At 35.2% G+C, this 14730-nt stretch overlaps 2 protein-coding genes across 9 annotated transcripts in view; both read right to left on the bottom strand.

Moving 5' to 3' along the window:
- Positions 1–14730, bottom strand: part of Eip63E (cyclin dependent kinase Eip63E) — a 122287-nt gene that overhangs the window by 71800 nt on the left and 35757 nt on the right. Inside the window, exon 1 of one of the 7 annotated variants that reach the window (XM_070285173.1) lies at positions 1163–1489. The exons of 5 other annotated variants lie outside the window; for them this stretch is intronic. In XM_070285173.1, coding sequence (XP_070141274.1) covers positions 1163–1217 — 55 coding nt within the window. In that variant the 5' untranslated portion in view covers positions 1218–1489. Of the gene's footprint in view, positions 1–1162; positions 1490–14730 lie in introns of those variants that run through there. One more of the 7 variants, XM_041777273.2, reaches the window with a different exon arrangement.
- On the bottom strand, positions 10858–12122 carry LOC108079778 (protein YIPF1-like). 2 transcript variants are annotated; one of them, XM_070285408.1, is made up of 2 exons: positions 11191–12122; positions 10858–11103 (listed from the first exon to the last, which is right to left on the bottom strand). In XM_070285408.1, exons 1-2 carry the CDS (start codon positions 12060–12062, stop codon positions 11034–11036), a joined length of 942 nt encoding a protein of 313 aa, XP_070141509.1. In that variant the 5' UTR covers positions 12063–12122; the 3' UTR covers positions 10858–11033. The 2 variants fall into 2 exon arrangements, with proteins under 2 accessions (XP_070141509.1, XP_017029713.1); XM_017174224.3 differs by having other exon boundaries at positions 10858–11106.

A 14730-nucleotide genomic window follows, 5' to 3' on the forward strand; every position in this document is an offset into this window, starting at 1 on the left:
GGGTCAATGTTCTCTCTAATAAAAACAAAACAAAAAAAAAAGTTCAATTCAACTTGAATTAATATCAATTGAGTAAGGAGAGAGAGACTCTGTTTCGGGTTCTCAAACGGGTTCTCCAGTGATAACCGGGAGAAAGGGTGAGAGAAAGAACTGGATTGCACAATTTTTCAATTAAATGCAGTTTCTGCTTCTGGCAGTTTCACATTTATATAACTTTTCTCTTTTATTTCGCTCCCCCCTAGATGCTGCTCGTGTCAAAATATTTACGCTTAATTTTAATAAAATTTACTTTGATGCCTGCCATTCTCTTTCGCCTTTTTTCCCATATTTGTACAGCATTTTAAACGGGCTTTTTGCGCATATTTTACAATACATTTATTTATTTATTTGCACTTTTTTTATGGACAGTGCAGCAGCAGCAAACAAAAAAGAAAATGTGAAATAAATATATGCGCTTTCAGGCTGATTTTTCAAGAAGAAAAAGAGAGACGGCAGGAAGTTGGGGATTTGGTGTGTGTGCTGGAATTTAAATTGAGAGTTGAATTTATGGAGGAGTTCTTATTTTATATTATGGGGATATATATGCAGGGACATGAAAATGGAAATACAATAAATTATTGGTAAAATGTCAGTAAAAAAAAATATTCAAGAATACTGAGAGATGAGTTAAGCTTCTCTTTTTGAGGCTTAATATTATCACACAACAAACGTAAATTAATATGGCAGGAAATTTTAATTTCCAAAGAGAAAAATTCATACTTTTCTTATTAAAAAGTTTAATTTTTCTCTGAATTAAGTGTAAATACAGGAAATCAACTATTTGTTTACAGAACCTCCTCAGAAACAACACACCTTTTCCCCTTTTTTGATATCATTAAACTTGTACAAAAAATATTCCATTCACTTTTTGTATTTTTTTAGCCTCTCACAGATTTTATTTTGTTTATATATTTTAAAAGTGTATGAAGAAAATAAACAAACACACTTTTATTGCTCTGTGAATTCCAAACAACTAAAAATAAACCAAACGATTAAAAATATAATTTATAAAAAAAAGGGGTGAAACATCTATGTTTTCTTAAGAATTCTTCAAGTACAACTAAGGAATTTATTAAGATATATATTTATGGTGGTGTATAATTTATGTTGTGTATATACGCACCGGCACCAAAATTATTGTTGTTAATTTTAGTGGGCTGACTGATTAATTCGGCCATCTTGAGGCTGCTGCTAATGCTGTTTTTAACACGAACAAATCTTCACAGTTTAGTTTAATTTTTTTTTAATTGTTTATTTAATTGATTATTTAATTATGGCACGCATTTTTGTTGTATTGGTTTTTAAAAAACTTCTTTGGTTTGTAAATTTCACTCTCGTTTGGAGATTCTATATGAATTGCACACTCCACGCACTCCACGATTTAAATATATGGTTTTTTGGTATCAATTTTGTTATCATCAGACGACGCCGAAGTTGCATGTAAACGAGGTCAAACTGTTATCTGCAGACAAAACAATAATAAATCTAGGGGCCACAGACAACAACAAGCAGAGCAAACAGCACAGCACCGCAGAAAAAGTTTGCCAAAACGATATTATTATTTTTTATGGGCCTGTGACTTTTTCTGGGGTGGCTTATGGGGGTTTGTTAGGGGTGGTTGTGTTGACTTTTGAGGGGTTTCTTTAAGTAGAAAATGAAAAGTGAACTGTTTTATTTATTTTTAAAAATTATAAAACTAGGAAAACATATTTTTCAGATTTATTAAATTTTTTCAAAAATATTATAGAGATTTTTATTTGACAGCAAGTTGCTTTTAGGTTTGGAAAAATTGTTTCTTTAGCAATATTTCTCTTTTCGGTTTTCACAAGTTTAAAAGTTCACTCTTTCACTTGATTAAAATTGTTAAAGTTTTAAAAATAAATATTAAATTTATTTTATTCATTAGTTCACATTTTTCTTTATGTTAAACAATATGTTTTAAAAATAAAAAAACATTCACAGCATACTCCAATTTTACACTAATGATTTTTTGCAAAGTTTCACCAAGTTCTTATTTAGTTTTTCCATTGTTTTTAACACAATAAACCAAAGAAAAAAATATATATTAAAACCTTTTTTTGCTTCACACACACACTGCTTCTTTTTTTTTGTCAAAGTTTCGCAATTTTTTGGGTGTTATTCGGCTGTGAAATTTTTGCCGGGACGCACAACCTGCTGCCTTGGGTTTCGCACACGAAATGAGGTCAACGAGATACGGGACAAAGGACTCGACGTCCTGCCTCAGAGAAACAGTGCGACAGGGACAGGTAGCCAAAGAGAGAGTGAGAGACCGAAACTGAGACTGTGACGGCAACTGAGAAACGGAGAAACAGAGAATCGCATTCGGCAGAGACGTCGGCGTTTTACGTTACGCTAAGCGAAGAAGAAGCGGCTAAAAAGTAGCGCAAGGGCGACCACCGGTGGGTGGCGTTGGGTGGTGGTGGGTTTTCAAGGGGTGGGTAAATCTGACAGAGAGAGAGAGAGCCCATGCCGGCATGTGGAACCTAAGAGAACACTCTCTTAGATACTAAAAGGGGGTGGCAAAAGCCCGCCTGCTTACACGGCGAATACGCAATTTTGGTAAGTTACATGATGTCTCGAGGGTGAGGGCAGGTCGCGGTGTTTATGACGACAAATCAAAAGGGGGTAGGTTGGTTGGTGGGTGGTGGGTGTTAGCTGAGAATCTGCAGCTTAGCTGGGTCAAAGGCAAATCTCGTTAAGAGATCAAAAACAACAAGAACAACAAAAAGACTCAAGCCGGTTTGAGAGTCACAGCAATCAAAACCATTTGCGTCACACACCGAGAGGCTTTTCAGTTGCAAATAAATGCAAATTGCTAAGGGCTTCGTCTTGAGAGTCAGCTGACTGACTGACTGAATGAATGGCTGTAAATCGAAGCATAAATTATCAAGAATTTAGCTAAAGTCCAGCCAGAGCTGCGTTTTCTCAACGATTATATTTAATAGGTTTATCTCTGCTTCCCTCTTTAATCTCTGGGCATTTTTCATTCAGCTTCTTGTAGACACACAGAGAAGTTCATTATCACGATTATCTCCCGTTTGCCGCCAAATGTTTACACTTCAAAGTCACGCACCGCCTTGAACTCGGTCTGAATTTATGATACATATTTATGCAAGTACAGTGGTCAAGTTGAGTGATAATTGGGAGAGTTTTTAGGAAGTTTTTAATTTGTATTTATTTGAAAATTAATATTAGCAGCAGCAAACAAAAAAGAAAATGTGAAATAAATATATGCGCTTTCAGGCTGATTTTTCAAGAAGAAAAAGAGAGACGGCAGGAAGTTGGGGATTTGGTGTGTGTGCTGGAATTTAAATTGAGAGTTGAATTTATGGAGGAGTTCTTATTTTATATTATGGGGATATATATGCAGGGACATGAAAATGGAAATACAATAAATTATTGGTAAAATGTCAGTAAAAAAAAATATTCAAGAATACTGAGAGATGAGTTAAGCTTCTCTTTTTGAGGCTTAATATTATCACACAACAAACGTAAATTAATATGGCAGGAAATTTTAATTTCCAAAGAGAAAAATTCATACTTTTCTTATTAAAAAGTTTAATTTTTCTCTGAATTAAGTGTAAATACAGGAAATCAACTATTTGTTTACAGAACCTCCTCAGAAACAACACACCTTTTCCCCTTTTTTGATATCATTAAACTTGTACAAAAAATATTCCATTCACTTTTTGTATTTTTTTAGCCTCTCACAGATTTTATTTTGTTTATATATTTTAAAAGTGTATGAAGAAAATAAACAAACACACTTTTATTGCTCTGTGAATTCCAAACAACTAAAAATAAACCAAACGATTAAAAATATAATTTATAAAAAAAAGGGGTGAAACATCTATGTTTTCTTAAGAATTCTTCAAGTACAACTAAGGAATTTATTAAGATATATATTTATGGTGGTGTATAATTTATGTTGTGTATATACGCACCGGCACCAAAATTATTGTTGTTAATTTTAGTGGGCTGACTGATTAATTCGGCCATCTTGAGGCTGCTGCTAATGCTGTTTTTAACACGAACAAATCTTCACAGTTTAGTTTAATTTTTTTTTAATTGTTTATTTAATTGATTATTTAATTATGGCACGCATTTTTGTTGTATTGGTTTTTAAAAAACTTCTTTGGTTTGTAAATTTCACTCTCGTTTGGAGATTCTATATGAATTGCACACTCCACGCACTCCACGATTTAAATATATGGTTTTTTGGTATCAATTTTGTTATCATCAGACGACGCCGAAGTTGCATGTAAACGAGGTCAAACTGTTATCTGCAGACAAAACAATAATAAATCTAGGGGCCACAGACAACAACAAGCAGAGCAAACAGCACAGCACCGCAGAAAAAGTTTGCCAAAACGATATTATTATTTTTTATGGGCCTGTGACTTTTTCTGGGGTGGCTTATGGGGGTTTGTTAGGGGTGGTTGTGTTGACTTTTGAGGGGTTTCTTTAAGTAGAAAATGAAAAGTGAACTGTTTTATTTATTTTTAAAAATTATAAAACTAGGAAAACATATTTTTCAGATTTATTAAATTTTTTCAAAAATATTATAGAGATTTTTATTTGACAGCAAGTTGCTTTTAGGTTTGGAAAAATTGTTTCTTTAGCAATATTTCTCTTTTCGGTTTTCACAAGTTTAAAAGTTCACTCTTTCACTTGATTAAAATTGTTAAAGTTTTAAAAATAAATATTAAATTTATTTTATTCATTAGTTCACATTTTTCTTTATGTTAAACAATATGTTTTAAAAATAAAAAAACATTCACAGCATACTCCAATTTTACACTAATGATTTTTTGCAAAGTTTCACCAAGTTCTTATTTAGTTTTTCCATTGTTTTTAACACAATAAACCAAAGAAAAAAATATATATTAAAACCTTTTTTTGCTTCACACACACACTGCTTCTTTTTTTTTGTCAAAGTTTCGCAATTTTTTGGGTGTTATTCGGCTGTGAAATTTTTGCCGGGACGCACAACCTGCTGCCTTGGGTTTCGCACACGAAATGAGGTCAACGAGATACGGGACAAAGGACTCGACGTCCTGCCTCAGAGAAACAGTGCGACAGGGACAGGTAGCCAAAGAGAGAGTGAGAGACCGAAACTGAGACTGTGACGGCAACTGAGAAACGGAGAAACAGAGAATCGCATTCGGCAGAGACGTCGGCGTTTTACGTTACGCTAAGCGAAGAAGAAGCGGCTAAAAAGTAGCGCAAGGGCGACCACCGGTGGGTGGCGTTGGGTGGTGGTGGGTTTTCAAGGGGTGGGTAAATCTGACAGAGAGAGAGAGAGCCCATGCCGGCATGTGGAACCTAAGAGAACACTCTCTTAGATACTAAAAGGGGGTGGCAAAAGCCCGCCTGCTTACACGGCGAATACGCAATTTTGGTAAGTTACATGATGTCTCGAGGGTGAGGGCAGGTCGCGGTGTTTATGACGACAAATCAAAAGGGGGTAGGTTGGTTGGTGGGTGGTGGGTGTTAGCTGAGAATCTGCAGCTTAGCTGGGTCAAAGGCAAATCTCGTTAAGAGATCAAAAACAACAAGAACAACAAAAAGACTCAAGCCGGTTTGAGAGTCACAGCAATCAAAACCATTTGCGTCACACACCGAGAGGCTTTTCAGTTGCAAATAAATGCAAATTGCTAAGGGCTTCGTCTTGAGAGTCAGCTGACTGACTGACTGAATGAATGGCTGTAAATCGAAGCATAAATTATCAAGAATTTAGCTAAAGTCCAGCCAGAGCTGCGTTTTCTCAACGATTATATTTAATAGGTTTATCTCTGCTTCCCTCTTTAATCTCTGGGCATTTTTCATTCAGCTTCTTGTAGACACACAGAGAAGTTCATTATCACGATTATCTCCCGTTTGCCGCCAAATGTTTACACTTCAAAGTCACGCACCGCCTTGAACTCGGTCTGAATTTATGATACATATTTATGCAAGTACAGTGGTCAAGTTGAGTGATAATTGGGAGAGTTTTTAGGAAGTTTTTAATTTGTATTTATTTGAAAATTAATATTAAGAGAAATATTTGGAATTTCAAGTGTTTTATTGAATAATTTACTGAAAAGTAAGACTGAATTTTAGGTTTTTTAAGCTCTTTCCTATTTTTTTTATGCTTTGCAATTTTTTTTAGTCTTAATATCTTTGTTTCTTTGAATTATTTCAATAGTAAAATAATATTTAAAATATTTAAAATAATATTTAAAATATTTAAAATTTAATCTGCATCTTTAAAATATTATTATTTAATTCTCTAAAGGAAATGCTGGGATCTTAAATTCAAAACCTGAAAAAGAAATTTTTTTGCTTGCTGTTTTTAATGACAAATAAAGCCTTAAAATTATTGTTGAAAATTGTGATTAAATATCAAATTTATAAAAAATTTATAAACAATCTAAAAACAAGGTTTCTCTTCCTGAAGGAAATATTTATTTAGCCATAAATGTTTATTTAATTAACGCATTTTTAATTACTGTGCTAATTAAGCAGCTTTTCGTGCCTGCAACATTAAAAATATTGCTTCACATTATCAAAAGAATTAATATATTTTTAAAATTAAATTTCTACACTGACCACTGTATTTAATTTTATTATGAATTGAAACATGTTAAACTGTGGAGCTGGTAATTGCCAAAAAATAAAGAAAAGAACACAAAAAAGCACCCGAAGATAGCAATAATAATAAACAGTCATAACCTTCAGTTTCGGCTTCCTTTTCGCCGCTAAAACGCACTTCAACCCGTGCAAAGCCTCGCCAAATAAGCGGAATTCAAATAAAATTGCGGGGGTGCCGAGAAGGGGTTATATAGGGAGGGGGAAAAGGGGCATCCAACAGGCCAGAAGGGGTTCCAAAACTTGGACTTCTAATTGAAACTAGAGACCCCAGTTGCTTGGGGTGCGCACTTCGGGGAACGGCGGCTGCTCAAATAGCAAACAATTCAAATAAACAAACACAAAACACACACACACACACAAGGCAAATAAATAAATAAGCAGGAACAACAATAACGGGTCTGGCAAAAAATATACAAATGTATTAAATATGATTATTATATTTATTATCCACCGTTATTGTTGTTCCTGTTTCTGGTTGTTGTTTGCTATTTAAGCTTTGATTTATGAGGCTGCGACAAAAATTTAGACCGCACAAGTGACGTACACGAGTTATGCCAGTTTTAGAGTCACTCTACAGACAGAGAGCGATATATGGGGCGCGAAAGAGAGGGCTGTACAGAGATAGAGAGAGAGAACACATCCGAACGGTCCGAACGCAAAATTGGAACTGTTCGTCGTTAGTTGGTATTTTTAAAGATTTTTCAGGCTTAACACACGACAAGCACAGTGGGACCCATGTGAGTGGTTTTCTTAAAAAATTAATAACTTTGAAATTAAGTGAGATATTTGATTAAATTAAATGGGGTACATTAGTCAATTGTTTAAACTATAAAATAAATATTTGAACAAGAAGCTAGGTTCTTTTGGTGATTACTTTTTAACCTATCAAAGTTGAAATTTGTTAAAATCATTTAAACAAACTTGTTTGATGTTCGAAGCTGGAAGGTTTGAACAACGTTTCGAACCTGCTTGCAACCGCTACGAAAGTGAGTTTTATATTGTAAAATATGCAAAAGCAGTTAAAAATTTTGATAAAAATTAATTAAATTATCTAGTTAAATGCCTTAAAATTTGTTAAATATTTTTAAATATTTTTAAATATTTTTAAAAGACGTTGCAACTTGCAACAGCTGCTGCACTAGCAACATTGCTTTGGCAACACAGCAGTAGCAACACAATTTCTTGGCAACTTTGCAGTAGGAAATTGCAGCAACAGCAGCGACGCCTGCTGCGACGTCGTGGTGAGTTTTCCACATCAATTTCCACTACTATGAAATTTCATTCAAGCAAAAAAAAAGGCACAAAAGAAAAACAAGATGAAGCGCAGCCGGCAAAGTTTGAACAGCTGAAGACGAGCTTTGCGTTCCGGTTTAATACGCTTCGCTCGGCTTACGTCACAAACAAATACACAGAAAGAAAAGAACAGCTGTTATAAAAACGAAAAAGAAAGAAAAATATATCATAATAAGAATTATGGTTTTTTAAATAAAAAAATAAAAGAAAAATATATCATAATAAGAATTATGGTTTTTTTAAATAAAAATATAATTAAAATGGCTTAGTTGTTGATTAATGTGAGCTGTTTTAGGGTCTACATAATTTCTATGGTCAATAAATAAATTTAAGAAAAACCTAAATATTTTAAATTTAACAAAACTTTCTAGTTTTATGTTTAAACATTTTTGTTAAATCCAAAAAAGAACTCATTTAGCAGCCTAAAACCAAGCACAACAAAAACTAAAGTAAACAAATAAAAAAAGAAAACAAAAGAAAATAAGAGAAGCCCAGAAAAGAGAAGAAAGAGAAGAAATGCTGACACTGCTTATTGAGACAAGGAAGTGCTGGCAACAATATATACATATATATATTATTTAAGAAACAGCAACAGCAGACCATTGTTTTTTGTGCAGCAACCGAAGCACCAAAAAGCATGAATCATCGATACACTGAAAGAGAGCACAATGGGGAAATACAGCCAGAAATACTGAGAGAGAATGAAAGATACCCCAAGAGAGAGAGGACAAGTGCAAAGGCATCCACAAACACAAAAAGAGAAGCAACACAAACGGGTATCCAATGAAGGAATGTGGCCACGCAACAACAAACAAATGAGAGAAAATTTCAAACCAAAAATACATCTCTCTGTCACTTGGCTTCCACATGTTTTTCACCACTCTCACCAAAGAGCACAAAACTTCAAAAGAGAGAGTACGACCAGGAGAGAGAGAGAGTGCGAAGAAAGGGGTCCCAAAGGCCGGGGCCATTGGGGCAATCGCATATTTTGGTGCTCTATTTTAAATTATTAATGAGCGGCTTGTTCAGTTATTAAAAGCCTGGGAAATATCGAAGCCAGCCTCGGCTCTCTCTGGCATCTTTTCTCCCCCTTTATTTTTTTTGTCTCTGAGAATTCCCCAGTGAGCAAATTTGCAGAGCAAAAACACCGAAATGCCAGAGACCAAACAAAAATTTGATTAGGTTTTTTGGTATCTCGGTATCTTTGAGTTCTTCTCCATTTGATTGCAAACCTTTGTTGGCAATAAAAAAAGGTAACAACTGTTTAATGGAATTTGGGGGGAAAAAAGAGAAGGAAAAGATAAAGTAAAAGGTATTACACCCACTCGTCTTACTTAGGGATAGGTTAAGGTTGATCTGGGTGATTTCCTAAGTGGGTTCGTCAAGATGGTCTTAAATAAGAGAAGTTAGGGAAGAAATTTCTTTAAGAGGTATTTTTATTTTAGGAAAATGCCTAATTATTTTATGTAAATTTAAATAATTTATAAAAACAAAGGAAATTTAAATCTAAAACCTTTTTAAAATTGATTAGCTAGTTAACTCTTGGGGGATAGATTTTAGATTGCTGTACATTTGTTATCTTGCCACTCTTTTTTTCACCCCCACAACACATCAAAAGTCAAGTAAACTTGTCAAACCCTTAGAACCATTTTCCACACCCTTTACTCTCTCGTGTAACCCTTATCAGTTATTTTCTAGCAAAAAAATATCAATCATTTCCACCGACCTGACTTTTTGCAGGACCCACCTCGCGCGTCTGTCCTCTCCGTCCATTTCAATTACCCGAACCCTGGCTAATTTGCATTTGGATCGCCCTGAGGCCTGAAAAACCGTACCGCAAAAACCGCACCTGGAAAAACTTTTGCGGCCTGACTGCCTGCGCCATGCGTGGAAATATACATATAAATTTTGTAGCCAAAAGAGAGAGGGCGGAGGAGGAGCCTTGTTTTGGGCCCAAAAGTGTTGCATTTGTTTAGGCTGCCGAGACACGCACTCGGAGGAGTTCCAGAGCTTTTCCTGCTCCTTGTTTTCCTCATGAATACCGCGCTACCTGACTTTTCCCCCGGGTGACCAAAAAGGCAACAGCAACAGTCACAGTCACAGGCTGAGCAAACAACAGTAGGCTAAAAATTGCGTGTGAAATGGTTTTAACTTTTGCTTTTTATCTCCAGTGTTGCACTGGCACGTGAGGGTCTCTCTGGACTTTTGGACTCTGGGTGGAGGGGATTGGGGTTTGAGTTTGAGGGTGTCCTTATAAAAGTTACGCATACGCCGTGTTAACGTTAGACGATTCACGCTGCCAACTACCAGTTTCTTCTGGTTTTTATTCGTATATATTGTAGGCTCTGAACTGGAAGGGAGAACAAGTTGGGGGACACTGATAAAAATGTATTTAATAAAATATTTTTTATATATTTAAAGGTGCATACCTTTTCTTCCAGTTTTCCTGTACTTTTTAAACATTTTGTAATGTTTTTAAATGCTATGATTTTACTGAATGAAATCATAACGCTATTTCCCTTTTCTCCCAGTTTCCCTGCGTGTTCTCTTGCAGCTTTTCTCGCTTTTCCCCCACACACAAAAACACACACACACCGTTTTCATCTGGCGCAACTCAACAAAAAGTAAATCTTCTTTTCCCCATGTTGTTTTAGTTGACATTTTATTTCTTACTTTGCGTAGGTAAATTTAATGGAAAACGACGTGCCGTTTCCCCCTTCTTCTCTATACACTCTAACCCTGAGAAAAAAACTTTTAGCATTCCGAATGAATTTTATTTGAAATCGAAACGGATTAAGGGCTCCTCCTTCTTCCTTCCATAAAGGATGCCGGGCCAATCAATAGGGTATAGAGGGGCGTGAGTGTGTGTATATATTTTTGGGTTCTGGACTGGCCAACTTAATTGACTTTTGAAGTGACTAACCATCAATCCTGCACCCCGTCCCCAAAAGTGTGTGCGAGTTTGTGTGTGGAGCACATAAAATCATTTAAATAATAAATGCGGCCAAAAGTTTATGCAGGAGAAGGGACGAGGGACTAACTGAAGCTTAGCATGTAATCAAAGTTTGGCTAATGAAAACATTTGCAAAATGTTTGCCCCAAATCCACATGCTTCTGCTTCTTTTATTTTATGGGTACACCGAGGGGAAAAAAGGTTGAGATTATATATATTTAATAATATCATAAAAATCTTTAGGTCATTACCAATCTTTGATTCCCAGAGACTGCCTTGGTGAGGTCTTTAAAGGCGACTGATAACATGGTACCTGTTGAAGGAATCTGGTACCTGTCACCAAGGAATCCTGGTAAAAATACATCAAAAATCCAGCAGATAGTATAAATTGAACACTCAGTATACCTATAATAAGAAAAATCGCATACTTCGAGTTCCTTAAAGCCGGCTTCATAACATCAATCAATACAAATCCCGTTAGCAAAGCCGCTATGATCACCAGGAGCCACTGAATCAAGGCTATCTCAATCACGCAGAGTATAGAAACGGGTATATATATAGCCAAACTATAGCCATAAATGCATATTAGCGACAGAAGAGTCGGCGTATAGCTGGCACTATCCAACTCCTCATAAAGCACTGGCTTCAGACTGTCTTTAAACAGAGCCCAAAGCACAACAGGCAAGACTATGGCATAGATAAAGACACAGGTGGCTGCATTGGAGACCAGTTGGAAGTTATAGTGCCAATGGTAGTCATTGCCGGCATAATGCCTGTAACTGGCTATATTGCTGCTTATGGCTATAGAGAAGATCAGGGTAATGCTTAACCAGAAGGGCCCATATAGATCTGGATTCTGGTCTATGTCCATGCGCAGATAATTCCCTGAAGCTAGCTTGGGTATCATCGAGTTGCGGATCCTTCGAAGGACCATAAAAGTGTCCACCTTGAAAAACTGCTGGTAGTACTCGAGGGTGAGCAGGGAGTGCTGTGCCTTGCCAGCTCCTTCTGGGACCGCTTCTATTCCTGATTCGATAGGTTCTTCAGGCGTTTGTTGAGACGGAGAATTAACTTCGATTTGAGCGGGAAGTTCCACGGAATTGTCAGAGGAAAGGGTCTCCATTTGAATTCGTATTTAAATTTCAGATTCACTGCCTCTTAGAAGCTTCTCTTTGAAAAAATAACTGACTGTATGCCAAAAACACACACAAAAAGCAAAGCAAGCTTAAATTAAGCTTTTAAATAAATATTTAAAATTAAAAATAGCTATTTTAAATATTTTCTTTTTCTCCCCGTGTACTTTTTGTGTGTCCATAAAATCAATAAACTTAAATAACTACAAATAAGTGAGAAATTGGGGCACAGCCAGAAAGAGAGGATGTTAGGAGGCTGAGGGAGCTCTCTGGTAAAACTAAATGCAATTACCTCCCACGTAATCCTCCACACTTTTCCACAGGATTTGGCCAAAAACCCAGAGGGAGGACGAAGCTGAGCTGCAATTTTCCCACACGTTCTGCTGGGTCTTTTCCCCCCTCAAATATATGTATATATACATATAAAATATACATATTTGCTAATGAGATGGATTAAGGACCAAAAAGTTGTGGACAAAGTTGACCTCCCCAAAAAGTGGCTCTTCCCCATAAAACCGCAATAATAATTCATGTTTATGTCAGCCAAATAAATATGCTAAATATTGTTTGCTTGTGTGTTTGTTGTGGTTTAGTTACGGATTTTCCCAGAGATGAGGAAGGAAATTGACAATTTCCTGTACAGAGAAAAGGGAGAACGGATGGCGGCGGGGCATTAAATCGGATTTAAATGTGTGTGGGAAATATATATACATATATAAACCAATTAAAGGCAAACCGATTGGATTAAAAAATACAAATAATTAAAAGGCTGATTGAAAATATATTTGTGTGTATTTAAAATGGGGAATTACATAAAGTTAATTAAAAGTAATGAAGCTATTAGGAATTATACAAGTTTCTAAAGAATATATAGTATTTTTTCCTGCTGTTATTATAATATTTTTTTTTTAGACAATATCCCCTTTTCCCACTGAAAAACTTCACACTTTAACCCAAACAAATAAAGTCTAGACCCCCTTCAAGATCATTAAACCGAAGCAACTCAATCGTAAGGATAATTAAAAATTCCCCCTCGCTTTATAATGTCATAACATTCGGAATACTCTGCACATTGATTTCCTGCCCGGCGGTTCCTTCTTCAGTCTAACATTTCCCTCTCGAATAAACCAATCGACCATGAACTGGCCCTGTTCCGCTCTTTCAAAGCCCCCCAAAATCCCATTCCATATGGCATATACACTCGTATTCCCGCAATCAACAATGAGCGAAGCACTAACTTCCGGTCTCACTTTCATTCAATTCTGCCCTGCACTTTATTGCAATGAAAAAAGAAGCAAAAAGAAAAAAAAGAACGCGAAAAGAAAAACAAATGAAAAAAGTCGCATAAAATGCAAAGCGTTCTCGATTCCACTAAAAAGGTCTATAAACATTTTGAGTCATCAACTTGGCCTTTTATGCCCCGTAAGCGTAGACTGAATGGGGTATATTGGTTTTAGGAAAATTTTCTCATTTGCAGGAAATTGTAAATAATTTTAAAATTGAAAAAGGTAAGATTAAACGCATATCATTGCTTTGATATCTTTAAAATTATCGATTTAACTATCGATAAAAAGGGTTTATAAATATTTTAACATTTCGAATGAAAATAAAAATTCGAGTAATTTTAATAATTGAAAAAGCTAAGAAAAGAACCAGTACACACATTTCATTCCATTGATATATTTTAAAATATCAATTTAAATATCGGTATATCAATTTATTACTATTTTTATATTTTTTAAGAAATTAAAAACATGACGAATTTTAAAAATTGATAAAGCAAAATATGGGAAGCATTCTACAAATTTCGTTCCTTGGATATTTTAAAATTTATCTATTTAAATATCGAAATAGATCGATTTATCGATATTTTTTCATCTCTAATTGAACTTAGTTGAACACAATTGAACCATTGTTTACTTTCATTAGAAAAATGTTAAAATAAATTAAGACACTTGTAAATAAATAAAACTCGCTAAAATGTCGTTGATTTCGTTTAAATATCGATAAATTGATCATTATTTTCCCCTTTCTATGGTATCCTTTAGTCGTGACACTTTTTTCTTCATCACCAAGAGTGAGAACCAATTTACAGCTATGCCCAAAAAAGAAAACAAAACAATTTGGAACGAAACGGAACAGAATTAAAGCAAACAAACAGCACGCACAAGCATTTAATGGAGGCCAGTGCAGGGGGAGAATGTGGCAGATGGTGATGATTTTGGAGGGGCCACAGTTGAAAATAGGAAGAACCACACACACATGAGGTCCTCTTGTGTGTGTTTGCACATCGAATTGAATGGGAATAAAATGCAAGAACGGAAATCAGAATGTCTCAAGTGCTTTAATTGCCCGCAATCCAACAGATAGTTTTCATTTGCACAAAACTAATTTGAGGGCACAACTCTCGAGTGGAATTAAATATGTGAAAAAAAAGGGAAAATAGGAAAATAGTAAGAGGGCGACACTTGATGAATGTCTCAAGTGTTTTTCGAGTGCTAATTTGCCTTTCTATGAGGCTGTATAAATATGGAAATATTTAATTTAAAGGGAAATAGTTTTCAATTTTGATAATATATTTTAAAGGTTAATTTAATATTTTACCCACACAGATAATTTGTATTACAGCCTTTACATAAATTTCCATAAATTGCTGAA

Source organism: Drosophila kikkawai, chromosome 3L (genome assembly GCF_030179895.1).
Source record: "Drosophila kikkawai strain 14028-0561.14 chromosome 3L, DkikHiC1v2, whole genome shotgun sequence".
NCBI classification, from domain to species: domain Eukaryota; kingdom Metazoa; phylum Arthropoda; class Insecta; order Diptera; family Drosophilidae; genus Drosophila; species Drosophila kikkawai.

Bases quoted from the DNA above. Each gene is read 5' to 3' on its own strand.
- LOC108079778 (XM_070285408.1), bottom strand. From the start codon at position 12,062: ATGGAGACCCTTTCCTCTGACAATTCCGTGGAACTTCCCGCTCAAATC. The intron at 11,104-11,190 runs GTAATGACCTAA...AAATAAAAGAAG, and splicing joins TCTCTGGGAATCAAAGATTG to CAGAAGCATGTGGATTTGGG.